The sequence below is a fragment of the Siniperca chuatsi genome, linkage group LG20, assembly GCF_020085105.1.
Source record: "Siniperca chuatsi isolate FFG_IHB_CAS linkage group LG20, ASM2008510v1, whole genome shotgun sequence".
Lineage (NCBI taxonomy): Eukaryota > Metazoa > Chordata > Actinopteri > Centrarchiformes > Sinipercidae > Siniperca > Siniperca chuatsi.
In genome coordinates, this window is record NC_058061.1 from 14,593,740 (window position 1) to 14,604,953 (window position 11,214).

The window sequence follows — 11,214 nt, forward strand, 5'->3', positions numbered from 1 at the left end:
AAAAAGTTCTGTTGCAGCTCATTTTTATAGGCATGAACAAAACATATCGTGTAGTTCATGGCGGTCCCTCTAACAATAAATACATCTTGCATTTATACATAAACAGAATATTGTATCAAAATAATACACATCATATAAATCCTTATTTTACTAAATATACTCTATTAATTTATTCTGTTCCTTGAATCTGTTGAAAGTTTGGAGTATAAATAGTGCTTTACTGGAAGGTGAACATGATATCTAAGGCATATTTTTAGCTTGTAAACATCATCATTAACATATTAGCAGCCAAGTGGTGACGAAGTGTCATTAGAAGCCGAATGAATCCTCGCTGACGTCCATCCATCTCGTTCTCAAGTGGACACATTAGTCCAGGACCAGCTGGGGGTTCTGGGCTGTGAAGCAGCGGTACACTCTGGCTGATATCTCCGGCCCTATACGCCTCTCTTTACCTCCGCTTTTCACTAAGAGACCAGACAGCAGCCCCTTTCTGTCCTCCTCTGACCCCAAGCTCTGGTACGCCTAAAAAAAAAACAGAAAAATGTTTTTTGTGGATGTTCCTTCAGGACATAAACATATGGCAAATAATCTCCTTACACACTCTTTCAAAATCTATCAATTAAAGTAAAAAATATATTGTTACCAAGCTATAGAAAAAACAAGGTTGGTTTTTATACCTCCTGACACACATACATATGTTTTCAAAGCAATAAAAAGCAACTATTCATCCAAAATGCCTCAGTTGCACACAGTGGGTGGTCGAAGTGGGAATCCAGCCCACACCCCTGCTTGTGTTGACACCATCCTCTGTGCACTGAGCTCTACAGGACCATACTGAAGTGCACTCAGGTGTACCTGCAGCAGCAGCTGAGGAGACGGGTAGGCTGCGGTCACAGTGGAGGCCACGGCAGGGCTAACTCTGTTCAGCTGTTGGATCTGCTTGCTCCAGACCTGGATCAGCCCCGAGCCGTCCCTCTCCACCCGAAACCCGCTGGCCCACGAACCATCCACGCAGAAGGGCAGCTCTGCTCGCTCTGTCAGCAGTCTGGAAGAACATGGAAGGAAGAGGAAGATTAGTCGGGCATTAACGTGATGGTATTAATGTGATGATATCTAATATCATGGGTGATGGATATCTTCCTTGTCTGTTAATGTGACAACGACTAGAGTGGCTGCGTACTTGAAAGGGCGCTTTGATAAGGCCTTGGTGACAGCACACACATGGTTAGTGACCTCCTGCCAGCCATCCAGGAAGACCAGTGAGATATTCTTGCAGAGCTGTAGGTACACAAGAACCTGGAGAGAAATGGAGACCGTACCAAAGAAACCCCTCATCATCATAGTTCAAACTTAAAGCTCAGCTCATACACCGTAAAGTGTACAGAAACGTGTGTATGTCAGGTATGTACAGTGCTTAAGAAAAAATTATCTATCTGTTACCTATCAACCTTCTGAAACACACAACTGAGTGGTAAAACTTCTACAAAAAGAGCATTTAAGATCAACTAATCGTCACTGTACAGCTAGTCTCAGGAGGGAAGAGATTCAAAGGAAACTGACCTCCTCGATGTCCAGATCCTCCATCCCCAATTTGGATTGTAGCGTCTCATCTGGTAAATGCACACCACGAGCATCTGTCCTGTTGGTAAGTAAACCAATAAGTCTGGTCAGAATGTTTACATGAAACCCAACACAGAATATCTCACCAGAGATGAATAAAGTTAGTAAATAAGAAAGTAACAGGGTTATCCATCAGAGGCCACAAACACGGTACACTAACCTGTAATCTGGCTCAGAGTCTGTCACTAAGAGAGTGACCACCTTCTTGGAATCACGGTTGAGACACTCCAAAAGAGGACTGAGGAAAGACCCCACCCCCATCTCCTCCCCTTCACTGTCTAGCATCTGCAGTGACAACAAAATAATACGGAGAAGGGCAAAGAGTGCAGCATGGACGCTACTAAAAGGCAGCCTACCTGAGGTCAGAATTACGACAACAAAGTCTCCATCATGTAGGCTGCCATCAAAGTTAATTTATTACAACTTAAAAAGTTGCTTACTTTCTTCACAGATATCACCACGTCCATGAAGTCGGTCAGACACAGCACCAGAACCACATGCTCCTCCTCCACCGAGCCCTTTCCATCATCTCCCTGATAAAGACAAAACAGTAAAGGTCCCACTGGAGAGATTAGAAAAAGGAAGATTATATAATAGAAATAATTAATACATGTAATGCAGCCAAAATATCACAATTAATTCAAATGTACAAAATGCATATCGCAGGGCCACAGAAGGACATACTCTACATGTGTAAAGAAAACATGCAGATGTGGACATGCACGTTACTAGCTGTGCACCCGCCAGAAGCTGCAGTTGTAGGAGCAATATGCACAGAAATTGTGTTACGAGAAGCGTGAGGCGACTACCTGAGGTAGATCTCTGGTCCAGGCGATGCTGCGTGGGAGCTGCTGACTCTCAATGCCAATTCTCCACTCAAAGGTAGCCAGGGTGTCCAGCAAGATGTCTGAGCCATCCTGTTGCAGAAGAGCTGCAGAAAAGCACACACAGGCTTATACATGAACAGACATATGCATCATTTCAGCCTATTGTCCTTGTTGTGGAAGTCATAACCTGGTCAAATGATGCCTTTAAGTGGTTCTTGTTGGTTCAGACATTGAAGCTTGTAAATACAAATTGTCATGCTTTTGGTTAGAGGACTGAAGCAAAAAGCTACTTCAAATTTGTGCCTAAAGATTGAATTGCTTTATCAGCCAGTAGCTGTGTATATTTCAATGGACTTGTTAAAATCCTGGTATATGAGTCTTTATTACATAATTTGTAGCAATACTTAGAGAGGCTAAACAGTACTCACAGATATCATCCAAAACTAGATGAATAAACACAATGCACTTTATTTAATTAGGATGCAAAAATAACACCAGAAAGCCCAAATAATAAATCACATTTTCCCCAATACATTTAATATACATTAAAAACTGACTGCCTTCCGGCAAGGTTTTTTGTACTTATCTGTCAACAACTTGTAACATTAACATAAAAAAATAAATGGAAACATACTAGCTGTGTTAATATTTCTTAACATTTTGATATTTATTATAATTAAAATATCGAATTTAAATTTAAATATTATCATATGTCAGATAATAATATAATAATATTTAAATAAAAAAATAGAATATATATATTTGGTGTATGTATGGTATTGTAATGTGTCCTATCCACAGTCGATGGAATGTAAATTTCCGACAGCACATGAAGGCAGCGTGGTGAGCCCGTGTACCTGGGTCTATGCAGACAGTCAGACACTTGAGGCAGTTCTCTGGCCTGAGACGCTTCAGGTTCTCCGCAGCCTCTCTCCTCCTCTGCTGCTCCTGTCTCCTCTCCTCCTTCTCCTGGGCTCTGGCAGCTCTCTGCCTCTCTCTCGCCTCCTTCCTCTCCCTGGCTGTCTGTCTGTCCGCCTCTATCTCCTCCTTGGTTCGGCGTTTTCTTGCAGGACTTGGTGTGCCACATCCATCTGGTCGCGGGGGAGACAAAGTAGAAGTTTGACATGACTCGCTTTCTTTGGCTGACGATGGGAGGGTTTTGCACTTATGGTCTGAACTCTGATACTCTATAAAGTCTGCGCTGACTGTTACTATTTGACTGCCCTCATCACGGTTTAAATCGGGCTTTGTCTCAGCGTCGCTTTCCTCAGAGTCAGATATTTCCCATGTTTTGGCTCTGCGCAACACAGACATTTCACATGTTTAAGACATCATCAAAAGCCTTCAAAAGTCCTTGAACACATTATTTATACTACACACGCTACTGTTAAATATTTAGAGTGGAACAGCAATGTTTGTTTCACCTCGACGGTGTCCGCTGATGGACAAAACGTAAAGAAAACGCGCTTCATATATTCCCGTTTTACCCCTAGAAACATTTACAAAGTAATGTTATTTCTACTGCACTTCGAATAATGCCAAAGTGTAGATTAGATGTCTTTAATTAGAACAGCAGAGGGCAGAGAGACACAGCAGCTGTCACTAGGTGGACTACAGACCAGCCACATCTATTGGTTTTATTGGATTATATCTCAGGACACCGATAAAACACTGATTTAATGGGTGGGATGGGATAATATAGGCTAGTTAAAAAATCATACTAAATCCTAAAGATGTTGCTGTACTTTGTGTCATTACACGTGGCAGCATATTAGAAACACGTTTTACCTAGTAACCTAGTCATATAAAAAATAAATACCATTATAATCAGGCTACATTCTTGCAAAAAAAACTAAACATTTAATTAGATATTTATTTTATTATTCTACTTTAATTTTTTCTTTAATGTTTACTATACAAAATTATGTAATATGGAGATAGAAATATCTTCCTCAATAAAGTTGCCTTGGTAAAAAAAAAAAAACAAAAAAAACACAAAAGGTAGTCAGTGCGGCTGCGATGTCGCTGCGTGCGCAGATTTCCAAACTACTCGCTGCGTCTTTACATAGGAAGAGATCGATCCATGTACTTTAAAGAGCTGCGGTCTGCGGATACGTTGTAGCGGACCTCAACGCCGCCTGCTAACGCTGTTACACTAGCCTGCTTATGTAAACAACACTGAAGGATGTGATTTGGAAGTTTTCTTTTATAGCCACTGTCCCTTTTGCTCACTATGACGCAGCCGGCGGAGAAAGGTACGTCTGACTATAGTTTTATTTTCCCAAAAATTACTTCAAATGTTGCATTGCCAGACGACCAGCCCTCTGTCTCGTAACTCTCAGTATAACGTACTTCCCTGAAAAACTGGGCCACTGAATGACCAACTCAGCATTTTATGCTTTAAGTGTTGCTAGAAGTGTTGATGTGACTAAATGGGAAGTTGCCAAAACAGTTAGCAGTAATGGTTTGCTATCTCATGAATGTATTTTCATTCGCTTTCATCATTTACCACCACTAAGCTAATTCTACAGTTCTTTCACACGAACCCAGTGGGGTCAACAGGAAATTAGTAATTGGACCAAGTTAAAGGAAATGTACAAAACCAGGGGTGGCATTAGCTGACAGATGTTATTAAAGTCCCCCTCCACTTGAATTTAACTCTTACTTTTTTTTGGGGGGGGGGGTAAAATCTCTAGATTATTCAAAGCAGAGTGTTGTTATGTCAGGAGGGACTCTCTAAATCTTTATGGTGAATTTATCTTTTCAAAAGCACTGTGTTAAAGCCAGTAATTGATAGGAGACATATTAAGATTTTCCATCAGAGTACTCACATATTTTATAGTTAGAATATATTCTGTAGATAAGAAATTCAGTTAAGGTTTTATATAAACTATAAATCAACATGCTGCTATTGCTATATGTGAAATACTGAAGTGTTCAGTGGTGTTGGTATCTCATGTTTTAGAGTAACTTTCATAGTGAAGTTAGACTGTTGATCCGTTCTTTACGTTATTTTTACAGTGTATTATCGCTTTGTGGTGCTGTTCTTCAACTGCCTGCTGACATTTGGCTCCTACTTCTGCTTTGACATCCCCAGTGTTTTGCAGGATCAGTTCCAAGGGGTAAGTAAGACGTGGCAGGAGGGCAGATGAGCTTAAAGATGCTATCAGCATCTAATGATTCCTCCACATTAACGTAACGTAATCCTTGTAGTTTGGTGTCAATATTCCAAAGTCTGTCCTCAGTTTGTGGCTAGTTAGATAATAACTTAAGTCCCCTCACCTGACAGAACCTGACATGTCCCAATGCAACAGTGATCAATGGGACAGTGGACTGTGTCGAGGGATTGGGGATGAGTCCTCAGCAGTACAATCTTCTTTATGCCATCTATGCTTGGACGTAAGTACACACACACACACACACACACACACTGACTCTACTGTTTTCTGATAAATGGCTTATCAGAAAACAGCTACAGTTGGTGCTGTTCTCTCCTATCAACAGGAATGCAGTAGTGGTGGTCCTGGCTGGGTTCTTGATTGACAAATTAGGAAATCGCTGTAAGTCTAGATACCTCTTATCTGCAAATCAAACAACTGACTTATGGAAACTCATGATAACTTGATTCCCCTTTCCTCCTCTCTGCAGTTGGAGTATTTCTGTTCTCTTTTCTGTGTGTTTTGGGCTCGTCGCTGTTTGCACTGGGTTCCCACTTCAAAGGAACTCCCTATCTGCTGCCACTTATGCTCACAGGCCGACTACTGTTTGGATCAGGCAATGGATCTCTGACCAGTAAGGCCACCTTACAAAAGTCATATACTCTTTGCAGTGTCAACTCAGAGGAATGTTTCTAAACCGCTCTCTCATTTACGTCCTCCTTAGTTGTTCAGAACCGCATCACAGCCTTCTGGTTCAAAGGGAAGGAGCTGGCCTTGGCTTTCGGTCTGACCCTGGCTTTCTCTCGCCTGGGTTCAGTCTTGAACTTCTTCCTCACCCAGAAGTTTGAAGAAAAATATGGCATGCAGTGGACACTCTGGGGTGGTAGGTGAAGAGGGGAGAGAAACCTCAAGGTTTATGGCATGACTGAAAGATAACAAAAAGTTATAAAAAGAAGGTTCAAGTAAGAGTATTTTTCTCAAGCTACATGGCACATGATGTTTTGTTTTCTAGGTGCTCTACTGTGTGTGCTGGGCTTTATATCCGCCATTATAGTCAGTGCCCTGGACAAGATCGGAATGAGGCAGCTGGGTCTTGATGGCGCCATCCAAGAGGAGTCCCGCAAAGTGGTATGAACAGTATCTTTTAATTATAACCTGTTTCCAACATCATTATAAAGTGCAAGGATGCTACAGATGGAGTATCTGACCACAGTTTATTTGGTTTAACTTCTTTATTCTGTAGTGTAGGTGTATACGTACATAATATGCCCTGAAGTGATTGTGTGGACTAAATTACTTGTTTCTGTGTCTGACTGTCTGTGTGTGTGTGTGTGTGTGTGTGTGTGTGTGTGAGTGTAGAGGATTCAGGATGTGAAGCTCCTGTCACTAAGATACTGGCTGCTGGTTCTCACCATCATGTTCTTCTACAACGGCATCTTCCCATTCATCGCAGATGCCAGGTAGCACTATCAACACAAAACACATGCATATTTCTCAGGTTTGAAACAGGTATTTGAAGGCCAGTATACAGTATTTCCTTTAGGATAAGAATGCTTTTAGCTGAAACTCCATTATTACAAATAATCTCAGAATGCAAATGGGTAGGAAACCACTGTATTTATTGACCCTAGTGCATAAAAACTTAATAATTTAGTTTTAACATACTGCTGTATTTTTCCTGTCCAGTAAGTTCATTCAGGATAAGTATAATGGCTACAGTCAGAAGGAGGCGGCCTACATCGCCGGGGCAGTTTATGACAGCTCACTGGTCCTCTCAGCCAGCGTGGGCATTCTCATAGTAAGTATCTGTAACCTAAACTGTTCAAAAGTCTGTCGTATGAAGCAATATAGAATAAGTAGGTAAGTTGGTATAACACGTGAACATTCTCTTGTGTTTGTTCCAGGATTATGTGGGTCTACGGGGTATTTTCGCAGTGGCCTGCGCCGTCCTCACACTGCCTGTGTTTGGACTCCTGGCCTTCACCTTTGTCCCTCCTCTCATCTCCACCATATGGCTGGGAGTCACTTACTCCTTTGCTGCTGTGAGTTTAGGTCCTTTTTAATTTCGAACACCTATTGTCTCTCAGGTAAATCATTTTTTATTGGCTTTAGTCCTTAAGAAATTATCGAGGACTCTAGTGGCAGATATATTGTTGTCACAGGTGTTTTTGGTCAACAGGCGATACTTTTAGCTAATTGTTATTTTCCTAATTATGATGATCCCCAGTTTCTAATTGATATTTGTCTTATTCTTTCTCAGTGTAATATTCCAATATTTTGTTGGCGATTTTAATTGTGTCCTGAATTCAAATTTCAATCGATCATCTATGGAAAAACTACTCAATAGTCAGTAAATTGTTAGCCTTGCAGATGAAAGAATTTGTGGAGAGGACAATACTTAAGATTAAAGGAGTAAATGGACAAATTACTATGGACCCTCTTCAGATTAATAATATATTCAAGGCATATTACACTGATCTATACAAATGAATTTCACAACCATACGAGTCTCTGTGTGCCTCATATTTCGGAAAAGCATGTGTCTTAATTTAAACTATCTGTGCTGTATTCCAGGCAAGCATGTGGCCGTCTATTCCTCTCGTGGTACCTCAGGCGACTCTGGGAACAGCCATGGGTCTGGCCACCTCTGTACAGATGGTTGGGATTGGGGTGTCTAATCTGGTTGTTGGGCAGATTCTGGGGACTAAATCCAGGTAGCAAATACTTCAGATCAGGATCTCATTGCAGTGCACCAATGGTCCATGCTGTATGTTAGATCTTTACTTACCTGCCATGTTTTCTCCACTTCCTGACCAGCGAAACTAAAATTCCATTGTGGCGTTGGCAGAGGATGATGATCTTCATGTTGGCCAACACCATCAGCTGCATCGTCACCTCAGTGCTGCTCAACATTGTCGACCATAGACAGGTCAGACACCTCACAGATTGCCTGTTTACATATCTTTATTTATATATATTTAATATATATATGCTCTGTGTGTCTGTTGACAGCTGATTTTAGCAGAGCATACAGTGTGTTCAGTTAATATTTGTTTTTCTGCAGGGCGGGGTGCTGAACAAGACAACCAAGAGGTCAGAGCAGGCAGAGAGAGACTCAGAAAGAGAGCCGCTCAACCAGGGAGAGGAAGAGCAAAATGAGGGTGAGGAGGACAAGGCGGTCAGATCTCGTCCTATCAACTCCTAAGCTTTGTTTCCTCAAGTTTGAACATTTCTCTCTCTCTTTTTAAATGTGCCAGTTTTTAATTTGAACTTGTTTTATTGCACACCTCACTGAAACATTACTATAGACATTTGTCTATAGTTGCTACAGCAGATAATTGAGCAGTTTTAATGAATCAGAATATATCCCTGTTAAAACCAGGTATTGCAGGTTTTTCAGTAGTACGGGTAAAAAGAAAAAAATACACAAAACATCACACTATCTCTTTAACTTTTTAAATTTTTGTTTTTTGTTTATTTGAGCTGAAACACATTCACATCATATCATCACTCAGCTATCAGCTGTACTGCCAAAACTGACTGTGTGAAACTTACTGAGGTCACTAAATCATTTTAATGTCATTACAAAAATCTGTTTTTCATTATTTTCTTTCTAATGAAAAAGAGAAATATTTTTACCTCTTATCTGTATGTTCATGTTTTAGAGTTTTAACTATGTATGACATGTGTTGGAGAAGGAAATTTTGATCTATTTTGCATTGCCAAAACAGCAAAAATAAAATGCTGTTTTCCTTTTCTGTCAGTGTGATCTTTGCTGCATGTAAAAGAAAAAAACCCAACAACAACAAAAAACTGCCCTGCAGGTGTTTGTAATCTCTGTTTTGATTCACTCTCAATGCTCTCTTAGTGTAATTTTCAGCGAAAAACCCACTGTACACTGTCTGCTCAACATCAAACAGAAGACAGACACAGTTTGTGACTAGCGCTTGCTGGTGAACATAGTGGAGCATTTAGCAGCTGAACAGCCAGATATTCGAAAAAATCGGTTATTGCAGGTTTAAATGTCAAAGCAGGCAAGGTACTACAATGTCAATATTTTTTCAATTAATAACAACTGTAATACAATCTTCAATTCTTCTTCAACAAGTCTTCAATGTAATTCATAATTTTAACATTTGTCAAATCAATACTTGAACTGTAAATGTAGAGTACAATCTTAACATGTAATACAAGGTTGACCTGCATAACCAGTGCTATTTCCTTCTAAATACTCAGCACAGCATGTTTAGCATATTATAGACAGTAGGTGGAGCTCTTTACACATTTGTTTGCAATGGATAAACTACCGTATGTAGTAAGCATGGAGTCCATCATTGTGTGTTTGTCTCAATGGCTTTTTCTACACTTACTTCAACCTATATTAGTTACTTGAATTCTTAGTGACTAGATATCAGAAACCTTTTTGTAAGCCAGTGTGGGGATATTTCGGGGAGGTAGTCATGATAACAGTACTTCACATCACATGCATCATATTGTCAACAACTGCAAGGCTACATTTAAATAGCTACAGACAAATATGGCAGCACCACAAGTAAGTGTAACATGTTTTAGGTGTATATACTTAAGTTTTTGTTATACCTTTAAGCCTATTCCTCTGTAATATAATGAAATGTTATCACAGTGGTGACTTGTGAAGTAATGAAGAATAGTCTGTGTGGAATGGCCTGTATTTGTGCCAATTTCTATTGCAGTCATTTTACCAGCACCATTAATTTAAGTGCTATCTTTCTTTATTTCTGAAAATAAAAAACATCAGTTGCTACTAAGTAAAATGCAGGAGCACATACTCATCCTCTAAAATTATACTGATTTTGAAAAACAGGCACACCATTTAATGTTGATGAGTCTAGCTTTAACAAGTTTCTAGCAAGTTTTATTTGTCACTTCTCACAGGTGAAAAAGTGCATTTTCATTTGAGCAAGAAAGGTTTGTTGATGAGATCGGTGTATTTTTACAGAAAAATTTTACCTGCTAGAACTGGTGCTTTCAATCAACTTCTGCCCATTTTCACATATAATCAACATACTGTAAACTCTGAATAGTTTTTAAATTGAAAATTGAATTAAATAAAATTCAATCAAATGTAAATTAGGGAGTGCCTAAACTGATCTAGACAGCCTTGTCTGACCTTGAGTAACGCTGCAGTCCTCAAATACTTTAGTACAACTATTATTATAAAGATCCAAGTTCAGGGTGCCAACCTCCTGTCTCTGTCTCTGTGCCAGGTTAAATGTGGAGAGTCTCCTGTTCTAAAGCTAAGCATTCAAAGTCTGCAGTCCATGCCAAATCACACAGTCGATTACTGAGAAAAAATAATCACATGTACAATATTTGCAGTTGGAGTGTTATGAAAATTCATTGTTTTGTGTCCTGCTGGTCCTTGTATTCAGTCATAATCCAACCAAAGATCAGACAGAAAATGCCTGACTTGTACAGACATGGTTGACACTGGAGATTTAAATAATATGATCTGAACTGCATACATAACTGGATGAAACAATACAGGGCTGCAGCTCATAATCTTCTTAAAAGAGTGCTCTAGTCGCTAGATTACTAGAAGGATGCACCTCATGTGATGACAAGTCACT

At 39.9% G+C, this 11,214-nt stretch overlaps 2 protein-coding genes across 3 annotated transcripts; one reads left to right on the forward strand and one right to left on the reverse strand.

The window, feature by feature from the left end:
- Positions 1-6: 6 nt before the first annotated feature.
- Positions 7-4,300, reverse strand: LOC122867568 (probable crossover junction endonuclease EME2). Its single transcript, XM_044178527.1, has 8 exons — positions 3,305-4,300; positions 2,430-2,551; positions 2,061-2,153; positions 1,781-1,905; positions 1,561-1,639; positions 1,181-1,296; positions 856-1,045; positions 7-522 (listed from the first exon to the last, which is right to left on the reverse strand). The coding sequence occupies exons 1-8, from the start codon at positions 3,759-3,761 to the stop codon at positions 367-369; spliced, it is 1,338 nt and encodes a 445-aa protein (XP_044034462.1). The 5' UTR covers positions 3,762-4,300; the 3' UTR covers positions 7-366.
- Positions 4,301-4,528: 228 nt separating this feature from the next.
- Positions 4,529-9,361, forward strand: mfsd1l (major facilitator superfamily domain containing 1-like). Of its 2 annotated transcripts, XM_044178524.1 has the most exons (13): positions 4,529-4,702; positions 5,469-5,569; positions 5,737-5,846; positions 5,952-6,007; positions 6,096-6,239; positions 6,330-6,488; positions 6,618-6,733; positions 6,965-7,065; positions 7,292-7,403; positions 7,510-7,647; positions 8,180-8,319; positions 8,423-8,534; positions 8,670-9,361. In XM_044178524.1, the coding sequence occupies exons 1-13, from the start codon at positions 4,681-4,683 to the stop codon at positions 8,808-8,810; spliced, it is 1,452 nt and encodes a 483-aa protein (XP_044034459.1). In that variant the 5' UTR covers positions 4,529-4,680; the 3' UTR covers positions 8,811-9,361. The 2 variants fall into 2 exon arrangements, with proteins under 2 accessions (XP_044034459.1, XP_044034460.1); XM_044178525.1 differs by lacking the exons at positions 4,529-4,702; positions 5,469-5,569; positions 5,952-6,007.
- The last annotated feature ends 1,853 nt before the right edge of the window (positions 9,362-11,214 follow it).

Excerpts from the sequence above, each read along its gene's own strand:
- LOC122867568 (XM_044178527.1), bottom strand. The coding sequence starts at position 3,761 with ATGTCTGTGTTGCGCAGAGCCAAAACATGGGAAATATCTGACTCTGAG. Across the intron at positions 1,046-1,180 it reads TTATCAAAGCGCCCTTTCAA|ACTGCTGACAGAGCGAGCAG; the intron begins GTACGCAGCCAC and ends ATGTTCTTCCAG. Across the intron at positions 523-855 it reads CTCCTCAGCTGCTGCTGCAG|GCGTACCAGAGCTTGGGGTC; the intron begins GTACACCTGAGT and ends TTTTTTTTTTAG.
- mfsd1l (XM_044178524.1), top strand. The coding sequence starts at position 4,681 with ATGACGCAGCCGGCGGAGAAAG. Across the intron at positions 6,734-6,964 it reads AAGAGGAGTCCCGCAAAGTG|AGGATTCAGGATGTGAAGCT; the intron begins GTATGAACAGTA and ends GTGTGAGTGTAG. Across the intron at positions 7,648-8,179 it reads TCACTTACTCCTTTGCTGCT|GCAAGCATGTGGCCGTCTAT; the intron begins GTGAGTTTAGGT and ends GCTGTATTCCAG.